Consider the following 27,763-nt stretch of genomic DNA (forward strand, 5'->3'; position numbering starts at 1 on the left):
GAAGAAAATTGGAAAAACAGAAGGAACTTCGAAATGTCTTTTGAAGCTGCTCACTGATAACGCAATCCAACCTTTGCGATAAGAAGTCTGTTTACGTATGAGTAGGTCATGAGAAAGAGATCGGCTAGCGGATTGATTGATTATTTGATATTTATTCGACAAGCTTCCAACATACAACAATATACAATAATAACAGATCAAAAATAAGTCAGCTTGAACAGGATAACCCACGAAAGCTCGAGAGCTTATTTCCAGTGGGGTCCCTTACAAACATGTATAAAATTAATAAGTTAAAATAGTAATATTTACAGACAGATAAGAAAATTAAAAGAACTACTTATTAAAGATAATAATAATAATAACAACATTAAACTAAAGATAGAAATGATATTAAGTACAAGAAGAAAAAGAAGAAGGAGAAGAAGAAAAAGAGGAGAAGGAAGAAGAAGAAAATAATGATGAATTTGTAGAATTTCTATAACGTACGAAAACATAAGTACATACAACATGAAAAAGTATGAACCGACAGAAGAATAAAAATTTCAATCATATAACATGATTGTGATTCACTTCTCTTCTCTGACTGTCAAGTATTAGATATTCCTTTAATTTCCTCTTAAAATGATCATAGTTTCCTATTTCTTTTACACCATTGGGAAGGGAATTCCAATGTTTTATGGCATTGTAATAAAACGAATTTCCAATACTACCTACTCTTTCTGGTAAGTTAAAGTTGAATCGGCTATTTCTTGTATTATAATCATGTACGTCAGTAACAAGATCGAAGTTGGATCGAATATAATGATTCGACCTAGTATGATATATTTTATGCACGTGATGCAATACGAGTTGTTTTGATCTTTGGTCGACTTCAAGAAAACCAGCTTTAGAAAGTTCGCTGTAGCCAACATGAGTTCTTGGACCAGAACAGTTGATAAATCTCACCATTTTGTTCTGTATAATCTTCAACTTCTTTTGATCTGATTTGTTTATGTTACTATACCATGCAGGGTTAGCATAGTCAAATAAACATTGAATAAGAGCAAAACAGAGTGTACGTCTTGCTTTTAAATCCATACAACTTTGATATCTGTACAAAAATTTCAGACGAGAATTTGCTTTTTTTACATCTGATTCTACTAAAGATGAAAATGAAATTGCGCTATAGCCAACTGAATGCCTAAATACTTCACAGAATCTTTTCTCTTGATTGCTTGATTATTGTGTGTCACTTTGAATTCAAATGACTTTTTAGAACTACTTTTAGAACAAAATAAAATGCTTTCTGTTTTTCCCAAGTGTAAAGAAAGCTTATTATCAGTCATCCAATCGACACACGTAGACAGCTGTTCACTGAGCTTTTCCTCAATATTATTTAGGATCAGGATTTGAATAGAGTAGTACGCTGTCATCTGCGTACAATAATAGTTCGAAGTCTTTTATACAAATACACATATCATTTATATAACTTGAAAATAGAATTGGGCCTAAAATGCTTCCCTGAGGAACATCGCATGTTATAGGCATTAGTTTGGAACGAATATCATGAATGGCCACTACTTGGTGTCGATTAGATAAGTAGGATCTGAACCAATCTAAACTTGCCTTATCAAAACCCATTAGTTGTAACTTCTTCAATAAGACGCAATGATTAACCGTATTAACTGTTTGAAATATATCTGACCTATAATAGGAAAACACTAAATCTGAGAATCTCAAATTTGCACTTATGTCGATAGTCATGTTTGTCATCTACAAAAATATCATTGATTTAGCTCCCCCCTCCCCTTCTAATACTTTCTTGGGGCACTACTCAAAATATGCATTATGGATAGCATTTTATTATAAGTTCTCTAAAATTCAGTAATAACTCATTATATACGTTTTGGGAGGGAAAATGATATTTCATCATTATTTTTAGTGAACTATATTGAAACAAAATGGGAGAGCCGGCCGGCACTATTATGTCACATGCTGGGACCGAAATTAATTGTATACCTTTAAGAATAGGGAACAAAAATTAACAACTTTCATATTTTTGCAAGATTCATTCAGACTTTAAACACTCTGCTTCTCTGGCTTTCCTGGTCTACTGCTTTCCTTAGAGTAGTTAAAAGTTGCAGTTCATGTTGGGAGAGAGCGGCTGATAAACGTCTTTGAATTCTACTTTTTTTGGGGAAATACACCTTTTCACAGTTGATAAATACCCCCTATCCTTTGAGAAGTGCCCCCTTTCATTTGCAATAAGTGTCACTTTTCCATTCTTATAAGTGCCTAGCTTTTCATCTCTGGTAACTGATAAGTGCCCTTTTCAGGTACGAGAAGTGCCCCATTTCATTTTTATTAAATGCCCGCCTTATAGGCCTACCTCTGATAATTGCCCCTATTCAAATCTGAGAGGTGCCCGTTTTACTTTGACAAGTGCCCCCTTTTGTAATAATTTCCTCTTTCTCTACTGATAAGTGCTCCTTTTCATCATTGATGAGTGTCCCTTTTCTTTGTTATAGTTCCCCAAATTTAATTTTCCTAATAATAGTGGGTTCTTGTATAGCGCTCATAATAGTCATACTTGACTCTGGCTGGCGCTCCGCAATATTACCCCGGCTAATAAGCATGGGTGCCATTACGGCGCTCTAGCATTTCAAGGAATTAATTCCTGCTATAGGTACCCATTTGCATCACCTGGGTCGGGTGTGGCAAATGTAGATTGATGTCTTGCCAGAGGACATTAGTGCCGTGGCCCCTTACCTTTAATATTTGCCCTGTTCAAATGTGCCCATATTTCATCGAAAATTTCCCCTTTAGAAGTGCCCCTTTCCCATTCTCATAAATGCCCCTTTTCATTTCTGGTGGGTGCCTATTTTCACCTCTGATAATTACTCCTTTTACTTTGACAAGTGCCATTTTCCCTTTCTAATAAGTTTCCTACTCCCTACTGATAAGTACCCATTTTCCATTATGAGCTCGTTCCCTTATTCATAAATGCTCATGTTCACCTCTGATAAATGCATCTATTAACATCTGATAGGTTAACCTATTCCTTCGACAGATGTCTCTTGTCCATTCTCTTATGCTTTTTACCATCTGGGTACTGCCCTACTTTGACAAGCGCTCCTTTCCCCCTTCTAATAAGTCTCATTTCCCCTTCAGATAAGTGTCCCCTTTTCTCACTCCATCACAGTCATGCGCCTCTAAACCAACTCAGTGCAACCTTATTCCCTAAATGCATTCATGAATTGGCACCAATTTATCTACAAGAATTAATCGAGGAATATAAACCCTCACGTAGTTTACGTTCATCTTCACAATTAAACCTCGTATCTACTTCTGTGTCAACTCTTTCTTATAGAAATCGCTCCTTTCGCAAAGCTTCTGCCGAACTTTGGAACAGATTACCTTTAAATGTAAAAAAAAAACTGTCAAACCGTTAACCTATTCAACTAGTCTCACGACATATTTATTCAAAATTGCGTTCGATGATTAATTAACTCTGTTCACTTTGATGTGTATTCCATTATGTATTGTAATATTTATGTTTATTTGCATTTTTAGTTTTGTATAAGAAGTAATTGTATATCAGTCTATTTTGTGTGTATAGCGCTTGGAGACTTCGGTGGTAAGCGCTTTATAAGTAACGTTTTTATTATTATTATTATTTGCTACCCTCGCTCGCATTTATAGTTTGATTATGTTAGTTATAAAAGGTCTTTTCAGTATTTTCAGTCTTTCATGATTAGATTGTGCATCTGAAAGTATCCAATCGGGATCCCCCCCTCTTTTAAGATTTTTTTTCTCGCACTGCGACCTCACAATTTATTATAATTTTTGCTCGCTCGAAATCGAAATCCCCGGTTTCTGAAAATTCTAGACTCCGTCCTAGGGGGTTCTAGGACAATCCAATCACCCCCAGAAAACTACCCTCGTCGAAATCGAACTGCATATTTTTGTGCGTATTAAAGGGCAAGTCCATTCCAATTATTATTTACTTTTAATAGAAGCAGAACAATTAGTGAGCACTAATTTTTTTAATTTTTTTTTGTTGGGGGGGGGGGGGGCACGTGCCCCCTGTGCCCCCTAGATCCGCCCTGCCTCTGTAAGCTTCAAAGTTCATAAAAGATTTTGTGAAATGTCATGCACGCAACATAACATTGTCAAAGGCATGGGAAAATCAAGTTTTGGGGGATAAAAAGGGAAAAATTAATGCTGTGGGATAAAAATATATAAATTTGATGAATAGTGAGGCAATGACGTCACAGACTGATAACCAACTTGGCATTTTGTGGTGTAGTGATCTCCATTGTCCATAGTTTTTCATATTTTTTTCAAAAATTCATAACTTCCTTGTTATCCGATTTTAGTGTAGACAAAGATGTGCAATGTACCGCAATGCAATCGGTCGGGTGATTTTAATGTGACAAGTAACAATACTTCAAAACGGATGGCTGTCTGATCTTGACGTTGCCAATCTAGCATTTCTCTTATATTTTGTAGAAGTTAAATTCACAACAATATAATATATCTATAAGCATTTAAATATAATATTTCATTTTAATTTGAAATATACAAGCTTGATAATCATTTTCAAGTTGATTGATAATTGTTTTAAATTATATCAATTTTTATTAATTATAGTAAAACTGAACGAGCCTGCCGTCCAGGGTAATATTCGTGCGGCAACCGCGAAAATTCACCACTAATCACACCTTTTTCTCTCAAAATGGAAGGCATGGACGCCAAATTAGAAGAAAATGAAACTCTTAAGGAACTAATGGCTGAGAGGGACTGTTTAGATGCGTCATTTGTACATGCCACACGACTTTTAACAGAAGGTAAATTTCTTCGTTAGAAATGTCAGATCCCTTTTCTCAATCTCAGCTCAGTCATATTTATGTTATTCCGATGAACTCTAAACGGAGGGGAAAAGTTGTGATAGGCCTATAGACTATCCGGTCAGTGAACTAATAGAACAGTTTATAAGTCACGAAATAGTATATGTTTATTCATGAATAAAGTCCTTGGATTATTTGATCTTATGACCGAGTATCTAAGATTAAAATTTTTAAAGAGGCTCAAAACTTGCCATGCAAAAAACTGATTCCACAATAATTTTCTTGATGCATTTCACATTGAATTTGTATTGTAGACTCAACAGAGACTTTCACGTTAAGAGCGATAAATCCTTGGGAAGACGGCCAACCCGTAAAAGTAGACGGTGAACTGGGGGTATTTTAATAAGCGGAATCCGTTTTTTGCATTGCCAGCGCGTGGATTGGGAACCCTACATCCGCAGAGTGCTCGAAGAAAAAGGACGTCCGCGAAAATGTGGATGATCCTTATATTTTAGTGCGCGATTTGTCCAGGTTTACGAGGATACCCTCGTTTATGCGGAGGATCCTTATTCTCGTACCAGTGCCCCTACTGATCACTGTCTTTTATCAAGTTATCCTGTTTAAAGCTAAAGACCAGTTATGGTCATGCGATTGCATTCTTCTTCTCCTTCTTCTTCTTCTTCTTCCTCCGCTCTATCGGAGATCAGCAGCTACCAGGGTACTGCAGTTTGTCATAGCAGGCAGGATTGTCATGTCAGGTAGAAAATGTATTAGCGATTGCATTAGCACGAGCAGAGTGGATATTGTATAAAAATGACAGTGATGCATTAAATAATAAGAAGGTTCTTTTGGTTAGGGCAGACAGTGAAAGAAACATTGTGAAATCGATTAGAAAAGGTTGATCATCTAGCATAGACCTGAGATGTACTACAAGGTTCTGGAATCATCAAAATGATAAGAAATTTGGCCAAGTCTTCTTGAAGTTAGAATCACTGTACACAGAAAAATGTATATCTGATATGGGACTACACACACGTGCGCGACACATGCATTTATATCTCTCAACAGGCGAGAGATACACTAATTTACCAAATATATCAATTAGTAGGCGGTTTCCCATCAACATTTTTATCATTATGTATTATTCAAAACATATTCTTTCACATGATTGGTAATAAGAGCTTCCATTTTATTTTTTGGGCGTTTCCAATACTGGTCTTTACCTTTAAAAGATAAATCCAACTAGGTTTATCAACAGACAACATGCAACAGTAATCCTCTTTATTCCTCCCCCCCCCCCAGAAATTACGCGAGTGGAGAATGGAGGAGAAAGAAAAGAGAATGCTGCAGATGGTGGAGGAGATAAACCCAAAACTAATCCAAAATTGATCGACGTCAGCTCATCGGCGCCAATTAGACTGCGTGTCAAGATTCTAATTCCTGTTAAAGAGCATCCGAAGGTTGGTCCTTCCAAATTTTCCTCATTTATTAGTCAAAATCATGAACGAAACTGACTGGCCACAATTTGGTACTCTTTATATGTAAACTAACCAACTTCTAGTCATTTATTCTTTGGAATTTAGGTTCCTATGTTTCAAGTGTTTATTTATTCTGAGTGTAGGTAAAGTAATTTCTTTTGTTCTGAACAAAGTTTAATGGTTGTTTTTAAATTGCTCATGTTACTGCATTTTTTCTTTTTTATCCTATCAATTTTTATTTTGGTAAGTCGCAACATTATTTCTCTTATTTCACATTTTCTTTTTGTTGGTAAATTTCTATATGATTACAGCATTTCATTGCTTAATAACTATGTTATTTTTGTTCTCTGACAGTTTAATTTTGTAGGTAAATTGCTTGGGCCGAGAGGGAACTCATTGAAGAGACTGCAGGAGATAACGGGTACAAAGATAGCAATCTTAGGTAAAGGCTCCATGAGAGACAAACAGAAGGTAGGTGTGGGCCTTTTATTGAAGCATCTAAACAATAATAGGTATTGTACTTGGAAGTCCCTGTTGGAAATGAAAAATGAAATAGATGAATTATATATCAAAGGAAAGCTTACTAGCCATAGATTGCAATAACACCAATTATATGCTACTTTAGTGCCTGTCAAACGAGTAACGGCTCTCTGAAAAGTCGAAATCTAAAGCTTTGAAAATCGGGAGTTGTCAACCTAAAAACTAGCTATCAAATTGATGACATCATCGCTTGTGGAGTACGCTAGTCACAATGACTTTGCAATTAATCAAGCATGGCTCATCGCCTCAGCTATATACATGTAGGAATGATAATTTGTTAAGAAGTAGAGCTGTTGCAAATGATTTCATGCCTTCTCAATCTCAACTCTTGTCCATACTGTAGGAAGACAAACTGAGGGAAGAAAGCAACCAAAAGTATGCACATCTCACCGATGATCTTCACGTCCAGATCGAACTTGTAGGGTCACCCACAGAGGCCTACCACAGATTAGCACACAGTATTGCAGAAGTACAGAAATACCTTGTTCCAGTGAGTATTTAGTAATGAAAGAAGAAAAAGAACAAAATATCTTTAAAGGGTAAGTCCACTCCAAAAATAACTTGCTTTCAATAGAATCAGAAAAATCGGACAAACCAATCGAAAAGAGTTTGAGCAAGATCAGATGCTCTGTTTCTCTTGTTTTTCTGCATCTATTTAAAGCTAATTATGTTTGAAGTGGACTTATCCTCTAAAGTGTATGTGAAGAGTAAGGCTGTGCACAACAGTGTAATGAGGTACCAGAGTACACTCCCAGGCTTACCAGCGAAAACTTGAATATTCGGACGCCATGTTTTTTTATAATTTTTTTGAATTTTGAATTTTTTATTTTTTTATTTTTTTATTTTTTTATTTTTTTTGTTTTTTGCCACCACCATACCACTGGAGCAGTATCCCAACTCTGTCGCCAAAAACGCATGCAATTTTACTTCGATTTACAGTTGAAGGTGCCGATTTAATAATAATAACAGTAAACAATGCTGTTTTAAAAACCAAAGATGGCAGAATAATCCATTTTCCTCCGAGTCCAAACAGAAATCAGGACATTTGGTCCCAGTTTCTGAGTGGTGCATTTGACTGTGATTGAGTTGGGAAACATTTTTACCTACGGTACCATGCCAGGGGTCGGCGCTCTCCCTGACTCGGCTAGGCGTCAGCGTGGACAGTACCAGGTGACCGGATTTTTATTTTTATTATTTTTTTTTTGCGGCCGAATATTCGAGTATGAGAAATCGTACTCGAGCAGTTGTCAACAGTGCGGGTACTCGAGCATTCGACTACTCGTCTAGGGCCCCGTCTAATAAAGAGTTGCGACTGATCCAAATGAATCGCAAGTCCTCTAATCAGTAGCAAGTTTGCAATCTCCTATATCTAAATGTACATAGTTGCGATTGATATCAATCGCAAAATAAGTTGCGATTTATATCAACTCTTTATAAGACAGGGTCCTGGTAATAGCAAAGACAGAATAAAACTTCAATGGTCTGCCATAGCTTAGCAGACAGGGTTGCAGAAACAAGTGCAGAAATAACTAGCTCCATTAATTATCTTACAATTTTGTTTGTATCTAAAGGAGATTTCTTAACATGTAAAAGGGATTAGAATGAAACTTGATTAATTCCTTCTCGTCATGTTGGGGAAAATTTTTAAACATATTTTATGAATTTGCTCATTAAGTTCAGCCACTGGCTTGAGTGTTTAAATGTTTAACTCAAACTGGAGCCCTGCACGGGATGAGCGCGTCTTTGCCTTGGTGCGGGCCTTTTTTGGTTTTTAATGATTTTCTTGTATATATGATCATTATCTTTCATTATTGCATTATACTTTTTAAAGTCAATAATGCATATTTTAAAAAAAAACTACATTTTTTTTTCTTTGCTGAAACATCCAGTTCATTGTTGAAATTTTGGGCTTGGCAACCCATTGCAGGGAAGGACTCACAAATAATTAATATTTATCATAAGTTTGAATTTTCATTCTCTGTCTAATTATTGGATTAGGACCAAATTATCCATTGGAGCAATCTTCAGAAACACATCCTTGCTTTTATTAAAAATCTTGATGAATGAACGACCTTCAGGTATACTTAGCTGAAACATCAAGGTCATTAGTGAAATTCTGGGGGGTGTTTAACAAAACCTGTCATCAGTTACAATACACAGTTTTTGTAATAAGCTAGTGAAATCCTTGCTTTTGATTGGTTATCAGTAGATTGGTCACTGATTTTTATCAAATGTTTGAATTGTAGGATCCCAACGACACCATCCGCCAAGAGCAGCTGAGAGAACTGGCCGTCATCAGTGGTTCCTTCACCGGCCCCCCTCCCAACGCCCCCGGTCCCAGGGGGGGACCAAGGGGTGGTGGTGGTGTTAGACCCTCAGGAATGGGTCGAGTGGGATGGGGCGGCGGCCCCCCACCCATGAGGGGGATGGGCCATCATCCACATGCCGTCAGACCCACGGGACACATGCCCAGTCCAGCCAGGTAAGTTACTTTTACAACCACAAAAATCATTGTGTGGGACTATGCATGTTGGCAAAATCCAAGCACATGCCGGGTAGTTGATTTTTGCAACACCAAAGGCGATTTATGGGTTTGATTTTTCAAAATAGTTCATGTTATTCTTTAATACACCCTTACACGGTTAAGGCCGCCATTTTAATTTGCGCGTAAACATTGCGTCATCAATGTTTTCAGATGCGCATGTATTATTGCGTCACCTCCTGCGCTGTGCGCTCACATCATATTTACACAGGTGACATTTTAAATTACGGGTAAACAAAGTTGTTTACCCATAATTTAAAATGGCACCCATGTCTGCGCATGTGCACTCTTGTAACCATAAAAGGTTGTATTAAAAACAAAAACATTAGTCATGGTCATGACTGAAATAGTGTGTGCGACATAAGTCTTTTAATAATTTCTTGAGTAAAAACATCCTTTCATGTGCAATATACTTAAAATGTCAGCAGAAAACTATCTTGCTTTTATGAAAGGTTAACTACTTTTGAAAATAATTTAAATATATCACTTATTTCTGTATTAGTGGACTCTTCTTGACTTTCCAGATACCGGTATAAACAATGCACATACTTTTTTAGTTTTTTAGCAGTTAACTTGAATTTTTTTTTTATGTTCACATTTTTTCAAATTTGTGGTGGTTTAGTAGAGTATTTAACTCTTATCTGCTGACTTTTGCTGCTTAGTAACTACATGTACATTTTTAGGCCTGTCCTCATCAGCTCGAGATTGCCAAATAACCCGCTATTTTAACTATCCCGATCGCAAATTATCCAGCTAATTCGCGTATTCATCAACCCGAAGTTGCAATTAGCGGAATATTTGGTTGAGATAATCATCCCAAGACATCTTGGGCTAGTTTGCACAATATCCCGCTATTTGGCAAAATATCTTCACCAGCCCAAACTTCGCACTATGCACGAACGCTGGACAAGACATCTCAAGCTCAACGCGATTTGTAACTTATTTCTCAAATCAGAAATAGCGGGCTATTTGGCAATCTCGAGCTGATAACATATCTATTGGTTATGTTACAGGATGGGTAGCCCACCAGGGCGTGGCATGTCTAGAGGGGGCGGCATGACCCAGAGGGGGTCACTATCAAGTGGCAGCTCCAGAGGGATGTCAAGAGCAGGGTACAGGGGAGGGGCAGGTGGGCCCAGGATGAGCGCACCCTCGTACGGATCACATTCACAACAGATGGAAGGTGCTGATGACTATGTGAGTATGAGAGGTACTCGCATTCATTTCAATGCTTCGATACTTGCACCTGTTGATCATGTAGTGCCTTACCTGTGGAGAGTTTGACAAAGACTAAGATTGACTTAAGTTGGACTTATCTATGGCAGGCTGTTCATGCCAAGTACTATTCCTGGCATTGGTTTCTCAAGATATACAAATTGTGGTTACAAATGTACAGAATTTACCTTTTCGATAGTTCATCATTGAAAGGAAAAATATTATGTAAAGATTATAATTGAGAAACCAATGGTGAGAGCAACTAGTGGCATGAACGTCCTGCCATAGTTAAGTCCAACTTAAAATCAATCTTAGTCTTTGTGAAACACCCCCAGTTAAAGTAAGTCACCAAATTGCTCATGTACACTATTATGACCCTGTTCACTGGATGAAAGTACAATTCTTTACAGTGCACGCTTTCCACTTCTCTTCAGAGTATTCCAGCTTGTCGCCTGTTTACAGGCACGCACATCCTCATCCAATCTCATTAATGTTTGCGCTTACCAGTTTCTCATTTAACACCTGGGTGGCAGGCAGATTCATTTTTCTAACTTATAAATAAAGGTTAATTCCTGTATTCAGCCAGGAAAATGGGGGAGATTTTATCATCAGTTTGTTACAAGTTCAGTGTACCATTTCATAGGCCTTCTTCAGCTTTTATTTAAAACAAAACAAAACATGAATCGGAACTGGGAATTACTATTACTTACTCATGGCCTTTCAAACATATGTAGGATTGGCTTTAAATGGCACCCTTATAATTTTCTGTAAAGTCTTGGATGTTAATAAAGACCTTGTCCGATGTAAATACAACTTGATATAAGTGGAAAACTTAATAAATGTAGAATACAAATATAAAGGAATAACAAGTATTTACCCTTTCATTATTGCACAAAAGCAAATTAAAACCTCATTTTCCGCACCCCTCCAAATTACGAGTCAACAGGGGTCAAATTTGCTGAAGTTACAGTGACGACATAACATGTGGACCCGATCGACACTATGAATATGATGGACAAATAAAGCGGACAAAATATACAGTTCCTCATTCTACCCTCAACAATTGCTATGGTCGATAAAGGAATTGCTATTATGTAAAAATCTGTAGAACAGGTGTCACATGCATATTCACCTGTTCTACACATTTTTACATAATAGCAGTGAAGGGATGTTCCTTTGTCTACCATATCAATTGTTGAGGGTAGAATGAGGAACTGTATATTTTGTTCGCTTTCTTTGTCCGTCATGTTCATATTGATGTATTTGGCTGAGGCGATGAGCCGTGCTCATTTAATGCAAAGTCATTGTGAATATGCATACTCTACATAAGATGATGTCATCAAGTCGATGGCAAGTTTTTAGGTCAACATCTCCCGATTTTCAAAGCTTTATATTTTGAGTTTTTAGAGAGCTGACACTCGTCTGACAGACACTAAAATGGTGTATAATCAATATTATTGTAAGTAATCTATGGCTTACCGGTATAAGCTTTCCATTGATATATGATACATTCATTCCATTTTTCAGTTCGGATATGGTCTTTAACATTTGACCTTTAACATTTGACATTTGACCTTTATTCCAGTATGAAAGGGGCTATGACCAATCACACTACCAAGGGTATGAGGATTCAAATACGTAAGTATACCTTGTAACTTTTTTTGTTAAAGTCCACCCCCCCCCCACCCTTTCCTCTCCTTTTCTCCTTTTTAGAAATGAGCTGTAGTGTGTATGATATCATCAAATTTTCTTTTCCACACAGAAACGCTTCTCTTTTGTGGTATATCGTAAACACTGCACTGCATTGGTGTTGATGCACGTGTTGTTGTTTATTTCCATGCCACTGATTTTTGTTGTTTGGTTTTGTTGGTGTCGAGTTTGTAATGAAGAGTTTTTTTGGTGGGGGGATATTATCTGTATATGTCATGTGATGATTTTCTACAATAGTCTAGCCAGGTTTACCAGACATAAAATTTGTATTTCAATTTTTAAGTGAATTGAACAAGAGTGTCAACAATAAAACCAACATTTGTAATGCATTTAAAGAGTGAAATTAATGTTTTGTTGATTTTCGTACCCATTTGGTAGTGCATGAGGAATAGTGTGGCAGTATATGGTGCACTGCCAATTTAATAGTCGCGGTTCGTCTCAGGATCGAATACAACTTCCATCACAAATTTTCACTAGATACATTTCACTTTCAATATTTTACTTCTATGTTGTCAGAAAAAGGTTAATAACATACCTTCCCCATTTTTCTCCTACAGTAGTCAAAATCATGTTAAAATGACAAAATTCAGCCTCCGTTCACTTTTTCGCTGCAGGCTAAAATTTATGGCAAAGAAATATTTTCAACTTCACAAGGTCAGAGTTCACGAAATTTGGCTTTATAGACTCAAAGTCAGGAAGACATGACACAGACAGGACTTAGTAAAGAATGGTCAAGTGGAACTAAAGTACCAACAGGACGTTGGTAAAAGTCCCGTTCCACTAAGTACTGTTTAGTGAAATAATGTAGACCCCAGGTGTTTACAATAAAACCTGTGATAGATGTCATGAAGAGAAACACTTTTTAAAATGGCTTGCTGATGTGGCCTAGAAGGATATAAGTGGCATTCCTGTTTTGTGAAAATCTTGGTTAATTTAGGTTTGTATCAAAATTTGTACATTTGACTGAACATTTAGTTTTGGATTGAGAGATATTGTGCAATCTTCATGTCACTTGAAAAGTTTTGGAACTGCTTGTTTCTTCTACACATCGTCTATGGCTGCAGAGCGGTAGGAGCAGACAACTCAAATATTTCTTGATGTACATGCATATAATGTTAATGCCTGTTAGTCCTCATCAGATGATATCTCTATTTTATTGATTTCCAAGTTGATATTAATGCTGCCTACTTGTACAGTATTCTTCAAATTTTTGTGTTTGAATCTAGTGTAATTCATTAATGTGCAACTTTGTTTGTCAGTTGTTCATATATACACACACATTAGGTTTGGTGATGTGCACCACAAATGAATGCTTTTTCATTGATGTTGTTTTTAATGTGATTCATTTTATTTTCTAGATTCTATTTTTTGTCATTTTTTTTCTTTCTTCATTCAAGCCACTTTGAATCAAACAGGAATACAGCCCTCACCATTGCACCTCGCTTTATATTTTTTTACTTATTTATTTCATTCTTTTTCTTTTTCTTGTGTGCAGTTTTTACCTTTACTTTTCTGTCTTTATAATGTAAACACAGATAATACTTTTATCTAAGTGACATATAAATCCTGTTAAAGTTCAGTTAACATAAAAAATAAAGTACCGGTAGTGGTAAAGTATTGAAATTGGCTAGATGTAATAATCCTCTAAACATTTATACTTAAACTAGTCTTGAATATAATGAAATATTATGTTCAAGTGTTTGGGCTTCAAGGATGCCTGGTCATTTGACTTGCAGTAACTATGAATATCACAAAAATATTATATACTTTCAAGCTTATATTTAATAATTTGCGTAAAACATGATAAGCCAATGCCAAAAAACTTTCTATTTAAAGTTTTGTAAATATTGTTGGAGCAGATAAATATTAAAATTGGTAACTTAATGTCAGAAACTTTTCTGTTTGAATTATCTGAATTAAACTGTTTAAACCTTAACTCAATTAGATGCCTTTCCAAATATACTATCATAATTTGATTATAACACTTTTTACTTCTGGTTTTCATGGGAAGGAATGTATTACGATCAATCATCTTGAATTCATGCAATAACTTATACTTGTACATTTCCAGGCCATTGGAAGTACCTGTACATCAGGATTAATAACACTAACAGCTTTATATCTACTGTCATGAAGATTTAATCACACAGTTTTCTTGTTTGTTTTACATCTCACATTATAATCTCGAGATAACTAACATACTAACAGGACTATATTATCAGCTTTTGGTCGCAGAAATTAATAAAAGATTGAAAATCATCCCGATAAAAGGATAATATCTGTTTAATAAATGTAAGGTTTTGTTTGCTTTTTTATTTAGAAAATACAATTGTGAGGTAAAACTTAAATGTAGTAACCTAAATGTCATTACAATGCTTTACATTTGATCGTGGCATTCAGAAATGAGATTAAATTACATAAATAGCTAACAGATATTTAAATAGAATTGATTGTTTTCACTTAACAATTCTTCTCACGCTTATACAGATTGGGGCTGAAATTCTTCTTTTCTGATTTTGTTTTGATTTTCCATTTTCATTTATTAAAGTCTTGATTTTGTGGCCTTCATTTTAACTGTAAAACCCAGTGACACATATTCTGTTTGGTTTATAGTGATATTGCAAATATAATAGATTTGTATATTTTTAGCCTTATACGGACTCTCTTTATCTACACATATTATAAGCATGTGTGGGCAAAAACTATGAAAGATCGAATATCTGTATTTTGAAGATGAAGTTATGATTTAATTAATTATTGAATAACTGGTAGTAATTTTGTTTTTAAACCTAAACTGTATTTTGACAGGAAAAGTAAGTTTATTTCATGAAGATGAAAGATATCCATCATACCGTGTCAGTGGTGAAATATGACAATATGACAATTCTGTCCTGTTCATGAATCCAATCTTATGTGATTAAATTCATCTACCTCAATAAGATATTTCTGATCTAACAAAATAAATAAACTTCAATTGATTAATAAAGTGTTTTTATGAAAACTTAGTCGACATAATATAATATTTAGAATTAATCTGTTATTAAATATATTTGATACATTGAAATAAATCTGGAATATTATAGATAAAGATAACTTATTCGACATAATATGATATTTAGAATTAATCTGTTATTAAATCTATTGGATACATTGAAATAAATCTGATATATTATAGATAAAATGTTGAATAATATGATTAGTTCAAAATAAATCTGCAAATATGGAAGAACACTTATTCTGATATCAAATTAAAATACTCTGAAATAAATATAATATATTATACTAAACAGTCCTTAAAGATAAAGGTGAGTTCTGGTTAAAAAAAAGAAAATTAATTCTCACAGAATCAAACGAAAATTACACTGAATGTTCAAGATTACAAATAAATGTCATTTGCCAAACAATTTTGGTAGAAAATGTATACTGGCTGAGTAATGAGCATAGGAAGATTAGGAAATCAAGGTTAGTAGCCCCGACACCATTTGTGTAGTCCCATATACATCTTTCTGGGTACAGTGCTTGTTACTTTACCAAGACTGGGCCAAATTTATCATGATTTTGATGACTCCAAAACTTCGCAGTACACACCAATACTTACATGCTACATGATCAATTTTTTTCTGATCCATTCCACACCTTTTCTTTCACATTGCAATCTGATGACCAGAACTCACCTTAACTTTAATATCAAATAATAAATAGAATAATGAATAATTATTTTTTTAAATCTAAATGATAGGAATAAACTTGACCCTTAGCTCCCCTTCCTCTCCTTCTCCCCTCACACAGCGGCGGAGCATCAGGCTTTCAAGAATTCGGCGCCGGCGAAGGGTTTACAGAACATAGCTATGGTATGTCACACGAGAACTGGACCCACAGAGCGAGTCCCGTCCCTCCCCCCTTCTTAACCCCACCCTACCCCTTTAAACTTATGTGTTTACATTGCCCCTAACCATTTGTGTTGTTCATTTTTTTAATAGTTTTCAACATGTCCACATTCACGCCATATTTATTTTAAAGTTTGTTTGTCATCTGTTCACTGCTTTGTTAATTGTCATTTGTTTACCCTCAACCATCCCACCTTGCATACATGTACTAACTAACAACCCATTTTAAGTCATAAAATTATACTTAACAAGTTTTGCCATTCATTCTTAGTCATAAAATTAACTTTTGTCTGATTAAGAATGATATATTATCTAAACTTAAGAATTAGGAGATAACTATTTAAAAGTAAACTCCTAAAATCATAATTATTTTGAGCCACACTAAAAAATTCAACAATTAAAGTAGCATGCAATTAAAAGGGTTTAAAACATACTTTGATCTTAAATCACTTTATGTAAGATAAACCAGTGTTGATCAAAATCTTGGGTTTGGTATGAACACAAAAATTAAAAAAAATCACACGTTGCACTACGATTGTTCTAAAAAGATTCCCCATTGGGATTAAGATTTGCCTTCTGCATATCTTACGGGACTGGGGTCTAAAATTCAAAGAACATTTCAATTGTTTTCTGAAAATAAATGTGTTCCATCAAATTCATGAACTTGACTGACACTGGTTTACATTAAAAGATAAGAAGTATTTAATATTAATAAGAGATAAACATTTTCATAAATTTCTGCCCTGAACCATGAAGTTTGATTTTTCAAAACTAGATAAAATCAAGTAATTAGAATTGATCACCCATTAATTTTCTAGATAAATGTATTTGTAAATCTCATCTAAACACTTTTCATGAATATAAAATAAACCAATTTTAAATGCAAGCTAGCTGAAAAGTAGTTACTTCTTGTTCCTTCTCTTTTTCTTGCTATTTATTTGGAATGAGATCTTCGCATTCTGTCTCTCCAAACTTTTTCTCTTCCTTCTTTCTCTCCGAATGTCTTCTTCTGTCCCCTATTGTGTGCGACTCCATGTCATGTCACGTACACGTCCGTTTACAGTGTCAACCTTGGCTGTGACAAGGCTGTGAGCGTTTTTTTTAACCCCTTTGCTTCCCGAAACCATTCTTCGCTGCATCTTTCCCATGGCTGTTTTACAACCTTGGGAATCGACTGATTAACTCTTTGCCCGCTGTGGTCGATTAATGGAACAAAGAGGAGACTGCCACAGTCGACTTTTGTCACACACACACACACACACAGTGTACAAGTATTAATTTACTTGAAACATTGTGGCAGTTCCTTGTGTTAATCCATGGCAAATAAAACAGAGTTGAGCATACAGAAGATGTAGATTTTCTGTAAATTTTCCTTAATTGCGTATGTATACATTGTATGTTAAACTGAAACCATGTATTTTTGATTATTTTTATTTGTCTTATTTTCCTCATTATGATAATCATATTTTTTTTTATAACAGTGTCTTGTATTGAACAGGAAGAGTACATACGCTGTAGTGAGGTGTCATGTGCTTATTATTGTTGATGTTTATAACTCACTTTTTTGTGAATATTTTAATTTAGTTTTTTGTGAATATTTGTTATTTAGTTTGAAATGTAAAACATTGCAATTTTAGCATATTATGAGTTCGAAAAAACTCGGGTGAGAACTTGGTTCTGATTGGAAAAAAAAGAGAAAAGAAGTTAGGGGATGTAAGTGTTATTTTTGATTTTTTATACAACATGTATTCAGATATCATCTCCATTATTTTCTTATTTATTATCTTATATTATGTTGAAGAGAAAAGTTGTGTTTTTCTGATAATCTTTGTTCTCATAAATCATAAACCAACTTTATAATGACCTCATTTTAAATAATTGCCTTGCCATTCTAATCATTCAGGAGGGGCTACAGAGACTGAGTCGACGTGGCCAAGCGAGGGCGCACAAACGCGACTGAAGTACCCATCAGCTATGCACCAAAAAGAGACATTACGCACACACCCATACAACCGGTACTAAACTTCTCGATTACTCTCTCAAACAAAATTACTACCGGAAAAGTATGCAACTTGTGTATTGACCCGAATTTGTGGGGTCGTGTTGGAAAGGAATGTTGTACGGTCACTCAGCGTACAAATGGCCAAGGGTCCACCCAGACTTTGGAGTCGGCAAGCAACGTGACATACATCACATTTTCTGACCTCCACGAGACACTCGAAAGGATATGAACTTTGAACCTGGAGATGGACAAGGTCAAGAGGTCAGATTTGGGGGACGATGAGTTGTGTAGAATATCAGTATTTTATGAAGCTCTTACCAGACGTAACACTTGCCACATTGGAATGCATGTACCTGTACCCTTTTAGTTTCACCTTGTTTATCACGGTCCTCCCTCCTGTTTTATACCTATTTGTTTCTCTATTTATTTTCTCTTTTTGTGTCTTTTTTGTCCACATTGAATATTATATGATGTTCTTGTCCAGTGCCCGTGTATGAAAAAACACAAACAATTATTTTGTAGTCCCAAGTCTTGTTTGATTGATGAGGTTTAAAGAGAGAGAGAGAGTTTTTTTTTTTTGGAATCATGAGTCGCCTATTAAGTAGGCTGATCTCTTCATCAGACCAGGGCCCTGTTTCATAAAACTTGTTATCAATAACAAGTTACAAGCTACTGTTATATTAAAGCTACTGAAATCATGGCATCTGATTGGCTGAGAGCAAATTTGTCATTGAAATTAGCAGTTGTTATAGATAACAAGTTTTGTGAAACAGGCCCCAGATTTCCCTTCTATCCCTCATAGCTCATTTTCTCGCACTTTCAACTTGCCTAGCCGTCCTTCTTACGCTTTAATAGGCTGACGGTTCGGTGTCTATGCCTCTTGTGCTGTGACAGACCTCTTTTTGTGCTGAACTCACAGAGAGATAGAGAGAGAATTGGAGAGATAATGATCAAATTAGAGAGAGAGAGAGAGACAGAAACAAAAATGTAGGTAGGGGCATAGGCTACAGAGGCCTTATGCACTTTTTTGTTGAAAAAACTTACCAATCTATATTTACTTAGCCTACTACCTTTCTTCCAAAGAAAAGCATTTGTGTCTCTTCCAGAGAAAAGCATATGTATCTCTTCCAGAGAAAAGCATTTGTGTCTCTTCCAGAGAAAAGCATTTGTGTCTCTTCCAGAGAAAAGCATTTGTGTCTCTTCCAGAGAAAAGCATTTGTGTCTCTTCCAGAGAAAAGCATTTGTGTCTCTTCCAGAGAAAAGCATTTGTGTCTCTTCCAGAGAAAAGCATTTGTATCTCTTCCAGAGAAAAGCATTTGTATCTCTTCCAGAGAAAAGCATTTGTGTCTCTTCCAGAGAAAAGCATTTGTGTCTCTTCCAGAGAAAAGCATTTGTGTCTCTTCCAGAGAAAAGCATTTGTGTCTCTTCCAGAGAAAAGCATTTGTGTCTCTTCCAGAGAAAAGCATTTGTGTTTAAAGGCATACTGAGTTTGTCCCAATCGTATAGTAATATATTCTTTAGCACAGGATAAAAACTTGTGATATATTTGATAGTTTTAACATGAGTGACAGACTCTTGAGAAAGTGGTTGTATGCCTGTGTCGCTATCTCTCTCTCTGTCTCTCTCTCTCTCTCTCTCCCCCTCCCTCCCTCCCTCTCTCTCTCTCTCTCTCCTCGTCTCTCTATTCCTTTCTCTCTTTTTTTTGCATCGTTTCCATTTGTACCAAACTGTTCTCTCCCAGCATCCCCGTTCCCCTTCCCTCCCCGAATGCCATACACATTGTAAAACTCATGTTTGCTCAATTGCAGAGAATTTGTACCATAAAATGGAGTGAATAAGAACAATCTGATTGAAGAGGAACAGGAGTTGGAAAAGCCCTTTTTGACATTTCTTTACTCTTCCTGGAATGATGCAGACCCTTTTATTGAAATAAAACATGATTAAACCACAGTCGCACAGTAAAACTGACTCCAAACAGACCCATCCTTGGCCATTCCGTGATGTTTTCGGTCTTTCGCCAGTATGGTGTTGGTCTCGTAGGTGTGACTGAGGTGTTGCAAAATGAGTAGGGTTTGCAGCGTTCGAGTAAAAAATAAACATTGGGAAAAATAAATTTATATAAAAATAACACTGTTCTAGTTATTGTTCCTATTCATTCCATTTTATTGTCGCCTATAAGAGCTGGTTACTAGATGTAGAAAGTCTGCGTTTGACGTGATGTGCGGCATGACTCTCAGTGCCATTTGCGTTTCCAAATTCTTCAAGGCGAAAGGAAGTTCCGATATCCATAAGATAAACAAGGGTTTAATCATGAAATTCAACTCAACTTCGATATATTTGCGCTTCAAAATTCTTCAAGACAGCCCAGAAAACAAAACAGAGCAAAATATATAATCACTGTTACCATTTGCTTTTTTCTGCATTTTCGCTGCGGCACATTGAGCCGGCAGGTCGCACCATCAGAGCATTGTGTTCCCTCCATATCCTGCTAGGTGGCTAGTACCCCCTTCTACACTGAGCACTTGCAATTTATTTGGCGCAAGTATCGCGTCACACGTTATGAATTTCTTGGCAAGAGGCCCGATGTACGGAATAAATCACAGTCGTGCATGAGTGAACCCATTCAATAAAGACAAGATTGCACATCAAACACAGACTCTCTGCATCAGCAAAACCAGCATTCCTCTCATGTTTTTAGCTATTGAAATGAAAAGTAGTTTTGATAGCTCTTACCATACATGTAGTTTTCCAATATAGAGCTGCCATCACCTGTGCATTACTGGTTGTACATGTACTCCACGATTTCATGAAGGGAAGAAAAAAAATGTAAATGCCACAACTTTCATGAAGAAAGAGTCTATTTTTCTACTTTTTTGTTGATTGTTGCCCTCATTCATTGTTGGGCAGTTTCTTGTCAAAACGTGTTGTTCATTCGTGTGAGAGAGAAGCACTATTCTTGTTTATTTTTGTACAGAAATCTAAACCAAAAATATGCTCACGTCTCTTGTGAAATATGAGCGAAGTCACTGCCACTTGTTTCCCCCTAGCCTTTAAAAGGCAATGTGTTATATTCCTGTTTTGTGTTTTTGCTATAAAGTCTTTTCTTGATTTTTTTTTCTCTTTAGATAGGGTAAAAAAGCAATTGAGTTTAAATAAAGTGTCAAAAGAAGATAAAAAAAACTATGGAGGATAAGTATCTTGGTGCTCACTACCTAGGAATAAAAGCAATGTTTTACTTTCGATTGTCCGATGTTACAGCAGTTATTGACTTTAAAAAAGGATCTTTCTGATAAAAATGACAAACCAGAGATATGCTTTGCACATTTGATAATCTTGAAAGAACTAACCAAAACTACATTGAGTCAAATTATGTGAAAATCCCCTTTTTCTTCCATTTAAAGTGCATCTTTCAATCCGGTTTGTGATTGAAACAAATCTAAATCCCTGGCTCTCAGTGATTGAATGCTTCACATCTAGTTAATAAGTAGAAAGATATGTTTTTGCTGATGGAAATGTAAACATACACATCTAATATTTTGGCAGAATTGTTACCGTACTCACAATATACACGTGAGAATCTGCATACAAAAGAAACTAAAACAATATTGACAAAGCGCTAGGCTGAATTGGGGCGTGGAGAATGCATGGTTATATATAAGTAAAATAGTAAATATAAAGGTAAATTAGTAGATATGTATTGTTTATTACTAAATTGTATAAATCATTAAGAGCAAAAAAAGATATATAAGATATGATTGTTTAAAGTAGAAAATGGCCATTTGTATGCTTCCATGTAAATCACAAGCTTATTAATCACCTGTAGACTTTTGTTATTGAATTATAAGTCGTATTAAGTAAAGGGAAAAATGTTTAATGTGTCAATTACACGTAGTTTCTTACAAGACAATTTGATGTTTGTTTATAAATCACTTCATGCCTATCTTACTAATCTTCATCAAAGCATTTAAACAAATTTTTGCATGCACGCAACTCGTAGCAAGAAAATATGGTAATCAGTAAGTAATCTCATATAATAAGTAAGTAAGAATAATTCTTATTAAAGTGTAAAAGTGTGGTTTTTATGTTTATTGCAAAAAGCATTTATGATAAAGTAGAATTGCATACGTGATATATCTCTAAAATCAATAGTTTGATGTGTTTTGTGGAACAATATATATCTGTTTGGTAAAGGAAAAAAAGCTTACAATTGTTTTATATAGCACTGTAGTAGAGTAATTTACATAATTATTAATTATGAAACAAGTGTGTTTAATTGCCTAGTTAAGAATCTTGCATCATATATCATTTAATCTTTTTTCTACAAGCTGTTGACAAAGAACTTTGGTTCTGAAATTATAAAGAATTTTGTTTTTCTCCTGCTTTATATAGAAATATAGATTTTTGCTTACATTGATTTAACTAAAAAAAGAAGTGATTCATTTAATAACGTTGCATAAGGTATAATACCATAATTGTGAAGCATAATGGAAATTTTTTTAAATACCAATAGCTCCCCCCCCCCCCCCTCCCATTTTAGGGCCGCATGGTGCTTGAAGTTTGGACAACAACCAAACAACAACAACAACAACATGGTGCTTTACATGTAGATGTTCATGGATGGTGAAACTGAAAATTGAATTGAAATGAATAACAAATCCTTTTGTAGAACAGACAAAATACAGGGTCTATTAAATTACGCCTGTATTAGTTATTGCTATTAAAGAAACATCACTTTTAAACTGACATGAAGTCAATAGTAATGATAATTATTTTCCTTGGTAGCACTGATATTTGCCATGTTCTTGCACTGGAGGTACTCCAATAGTGCCCTACATTGGCTTCCAATTTAGTGTTCACATCAATGGCACGTCCTATCTGCACCTGGGTCTAGAGGCACAGCTGCACGTAAAATGCTTCCACAAATGACATTAAGCCAAGGTTCAAAATCTAAATCATATCCTAGAAAATAAGTGAGTTTCTGCAGATAACTCTTTTTTGTTGTTGGTGGACAAGCACATCAGAGAAGGGTACGATGTACTTGCCAAGTATTAAAAGTAAAAGACGATTTGCCTGAATTACCACCAATTTCTCATGTAACTGTATTGAGTGAAAGATCCGTCCAAGGAATATATTCTGGATGAAAGAAATTTAGATTTACATCTGAATGACAGGAATTTAAATGAACGACAGACCAACGAGGTTGCTTTGCCTCACATAGTTATCTTGGGCAGGTACTGAGAAATGCTGCTGAAAGTTTATATTTTTGAAAATGTTGTTTGTTATGGCAGTGCTCGGAGGAGGTCTGAATTCAGTGAACTTTTGAACAGTCTGTAAACATGAGCCCTATATAAAAACTTCACACTGTTGGGTGTCCAGGCTTAACATTTTGGCACCTATGTGTCCCGGGCGCCTTATCTTGTCGAGCCCCGATCATGGTTTGGGTTTTCAGTGGAATGTAAAGAAAAAAAGTTTTATAATTTCCGCATTTCAGTGGGGTCTTCAGTTTTCAAAGGATCAGAAAATATGGAGAATTTGCCTGTGTGGCTAAATAAAAATCATAAAATCAATAGTTTTCTAACCAAAAGATAATTCTGAATACAAGACGTTGATTTGCTACCGGGGATATAAAGATTTAAAAAACTACTGTTTTCTTGTGGAAAATGGGAAAATGTCACCTACCCTTTTTTGAGTAAAATGTAGTCGAAGGAATTATCCCTTTTTGTTTTTAGATGTGTTTTCTTAAAGAAATACCGTCTTATGATTATGTTGAGTTCATCTATGTATCTTAGATTTTCCCTCTTTTTTGTTACTACTTAAAAACTGGTTTAATATATTTGTATCTCCTCTTTTTGTATCCATACCCCTCCCCTTTTTGTTCTTATTTTTTGTGGCTAATAAAAAACAAATAGCATCTTGATATGTTAACTAAAATGGAATATCTGTTTGTCGTCTGTTCAAAGCTGTTCCATGATACTTTTTGTTGTTAAGAAATGAATGCTAAGCGTGATTTTACCATTAAAGGCATCGTTCATCAGTGTGTGTGATATGGTGTAATATTGAAGCCCTAAAAAAATTGAGCTTTAAAATGATCATGAAGTGCCTCAAAAAAAGGGAAAATCTTTGAGTTACCGGTTTTTACCGTACTCATTTCCCCAATAGACTAGTGTTATAAATAGTGGTAGGAAAACGAAAAATAAAATTTCGATTTACAATCATAAATATCTTGATAATCAGACAGACTATTCCTGACTGACCAAAAGGTTTATAATTCAGGCCTGATAAAAACCCCGATTTAAATCGGTTTCCCAATTTTTTTTTCTTTTTCCCCGATTTTCTAACTCGAAAGGGGGGAATGTTGTTAGATGCCATTCTTCCCCTGCGAATCCTCTTCTTTTTTTTTTTTACTCAAGGGGGGCGTGGTTGAGGGGAAAACAAAAAACCTATTTTTTTTTTAGTGCTCACTATCACCCCTGATAATTATGACTGCAGCATGAGCTAAATCCAGGATTTTGTTTCAGAATCTGAGGCAATGTTACCAAGTCAATTTAATAGTGTACTTCTCTTTAGATATGAGCATTTATTTTTCATTTTTGGGTGAAGTACATGAAAAACAGATATACAGTTAACTTAATTATTCATACCCTTACCAAGTTTTGTAATTTTTCTGTATGTAAAAAATGTATTTGTCCCGATTTATGTTTCTTGAGAATGAGGCATATTAAAGCTATGAATACATCTAAACGTATCCAACAAAGCCCCCAATTCCTCCTTTTAATCTTGAGTTATGAAAAACACAAAAAACATCATATTTACAAGGAGCATAAATACAGTACCATAATTATGTTGTTAACCGTACGGCGTATGGGACACATTTCATGTAATCATCTATTGGAGTAAAAAATGAGAGCCTTAAAATAAACAAACGTACATGTACAGAAAAAAATATACAGAGCGACAGGCAAATTCATAAGGCAAAAACCTTTTTATTCATTTCAAATGTTATCTGTAATTTTTTTTCAATGTCTTTTCGTTCACACAAATTCACTTTGTACAGAAATTCTTCTTGTCAATTCACTTTTCAAATAACACCCAACTAAAATGAAAATCATATATAATACAAAAGACATAACAATTCAAATCAAGTATTTTCTAACCTCCCACTCCAACAAGTTTGGTCTTATAATATGTCTACTCATAACCACATCTTAGACAAGAGCCTTGGGTTTAGCTAACTTTTTGGAATCTTTGCTCAGATTTATTGTAAATAGCCAAGTAAGATTTGGGGATCACAGGACCTTTGTTTCATCTCATGAAAATACATGTATGTCGTAGTACCTGGAACTTAGCATCAATGTGTCGATTGACCAAGGACAATAACTAACGCTTACATGACCAGGGGGTGTTGCACAAAGATCCTAAGTCGAACTTAAAACATTATGGATCAACATTTAATGCCTTATAAAATAACTTTTACAAAATATTTGTATCCTAACTGTAAAGTCCAACTTAGAGATAATTTCAACTGAACCCTCCCCCCCCCCCCCCCCTGATAAAATTGAATTCTACCCCCACCATTTTGGTGGTTTGGGGGCAGTTGAGTCACTATAATATGTAAATATATTGAAAACGTGACAATAGTCAAGATATAAAAATGGCTGATTTTTTTTTATATAACCTACATGTTCATACACAATTACATGCGTTTGACTACCGGTACACAATGCATTCACGACTTCTTCCAAGCTAATATCAAATATTGGGTCAATTTTGTAGTTTGCACTAAAGATAGTTTTACCTGTATATTCAAATAGATGGCATTTTACCAATAAGCTAAATTCTTTTGCTAAAAACCCCATTTCTTGTACATGTACTGTCCTTTTTCAATTACAAAACCAGGAACCTAGGGAGTTTTATTATTGTCCTTCGAAGACTGACATTAACAAGTAACTCCTATTCATCTCATCAAACTTAAATTCATCCTCTTCATAGTACAACTATGAACATGTAACTGTTTTTTGTAATACAATATGAAAATGGAATGATTCAGGGCACTGTTACTACAGATAGCAACCCCAGTAAAACGGTTTGAATGTAGGACTACAACATGACATACTGTACATGACATACTGTACAATGAATACTTCTTCAGTAAAACGGTTTACAGGTAGGACTGACATACAATGTATAATTAATTGAGTTCAAATGTAGAAACACTTCAAGTCTGACTGAGAAAATGACGGATAACAAAATTGCATAAGATTGCAGCATGATGAGACACAACATTTGGTTATTACTTAAGTTGGATCATTTTGGACTTTGGAAGGTTTGTGGGTTAAAAAAAGATGATTTCAAACCTGAACCTAAGGACTTAATCATCAATAATGTTCATCCATAGACTCAATTCTAGCAATAAATATTCCTTCTTTTAAGATACAATATTGACAATCATCCTTTGATGCATACGTTGCAACATGGAGCTGATGTTCGTACTTCATGAACTGAAATATCAGCTTCTACTTTCCATATCATATTAGAAACTGAATGATGAAAACTATATTTATAAAAAAGACAATTCCGCCCTTCACACACTAGCACTTTTACTTTTAAGTGAACTCCATTTTGCAAAATACAAAAAATAACGAAAGGGTGTTATGTAAATGTTAAATTACATCTATCTATGAACATATTACTGTAGGCATAGCTAACTTATAGAGTCAAAATATAGTGCAAATTGTGTAATTTATTCAAACTACCCTAGCACATCGTGTTAGATTATGTGGAAGAAAAAACAAAGGAACCAACGAAAAGATTGACTTTTTTACAACCATGTAATTAGTGTGAGCTTCGTTCACATTTACTGATTAGTAACTCTTAATTATCCTTAACATAAAATACACATGGAATAAAGTACTATATAATTTGCCCTGCACCAAAACTATGAATAAAGAGGAAAAACTGTACCGATGCACGGAATAAATTATTTTTCTATTTATATTAATATCCTATAATTTACTGTAACAGTACAACAAATAGATAGCATTAAATATCCATTTTACCAAAATAGAATTTCCAGAAATCAGTTATGTAAAAACTTTTTAGGATGTATTAAATACTCTTCAATCACAAATGTACAAGTAATTTCTGAAATGTTTGGAACAGTACAATGTATAATCACAAACTATTTGTGCAAATGTAAACAATTTTCGAAAAAAACATCTGAAGTATTTGCCGAAAAGTGGCATTTATCAACAAGAATCATTATCATTGCAACTATTTTTTCCATCATTTGAATATGCAACCATCAAACAAGAAGATAAAGTGACTTTCATAGCATGCAAAAATGTTGATAACTAGTATTGACATTAGAATTGAAAACCATAAAAACTTATGATCTATTCGTTGCATGGATTGTACTGAATTTCATTTGTTAGTAGTCAAACTAAAGAGTTTTGGTCAAACCAGAAACATTCATGTTTATTCATTTGAAGATATTCATCATTAAAGTCAAAGCATGGAACAAATTCTATCACACCTACAATACATTCTTTCTTAAACTGAAG

At 35.0% G+C, this 27,763-nt stretch overlaps 1 protein-coding gene across 3 annotated transcripts; it reads left to right on the plus strand.

Annotated features, from left to right (window-relative positions):
- The first annotated feature begins 4,641 nt into the window (after positions 1-4,641).
- On the plus strand, positions 4,642-22,642 carry LOC588527 (KH domain-containing, RNA-binding, signal transduction-associated protein 2). Of its 3 annotated transcripts, XM_030982836.1 has the most exons (9): positions 4,642-4,829; positions 6,132-6,289; positions 6,662-6,778; positions 7,191-7,337; positions 9,094-9,329; positions 10,403-10,586; positions 12,190-12,242; positions 16,104-16,165; positions 18,105-22,642. In XM_030982836.1, exons 1-9 carry the CDS (start codon positions 4,718-4,720, stop codon positions 18,221-18,223), a joined length of 1,188 nt encoding a protein of 395 aa, XP_030838696.1. In that variant the 5' UTR covers positions 4,642-4,717; the 3' UTR covers positions 18,224-22,642. The 3 variants fall into 3 exon arrangements, with proteins under 3 accessions (XP_030838696.1, XP_030838697.1, XP_030838698.1); XM_030982837.1 differs by lacking the exon at positions 16,104-16,165 and having other exon boundaries at positions 18,105-18,196; XM_030982838.1 differs by lacking the exon at positions 6,132-6,289 and having other exon boundaries at positions 4,724-4,829.
- The last annotated feature ends 5,121 nt before the right edge of the window (positions 22,643-27,763 follow it).

Source organism: Strongylocentrotus purpuratus, unplaced genomic scaffold (assembly GCF_000002235.5).
Source record: "Strongylocentrotus purpuratus isolate Spur 01 unplaced genomic scaffold, Spur_5.0 spur5_scaffold_13, whole genome shotgun sequence".
NCBI lineage: Eukaryota > Metazoa > Echinodermata > Echinoidea > Camarodonta > Strongylocentrotidae > Strongylocentrotus > Strongylocentrotus purpuratus.

Coding starts and splice junctions, on each gene's coding strand:
- LOC588527 (XM_030982836.1), top strand. CDS start 4,718: ATGGAAGGCATGGACGCCAAATTAGAAGAAAATGAAACTCTTAAGGAA. Junction 4,830..6,131: donor CACACGACTTTTAACAGAAG/GTAAATTTCTTC, acceptor CCCCCCCCCCAG/AAATTACGCGAGTGGAGAAT. Junction 7,338..9,093: donor TACAGAAATACCTTGTTCCA/GTGAGTATTTAG, acceptor TTTGAATTGTAG/GATCCCAACGACACCATCCG.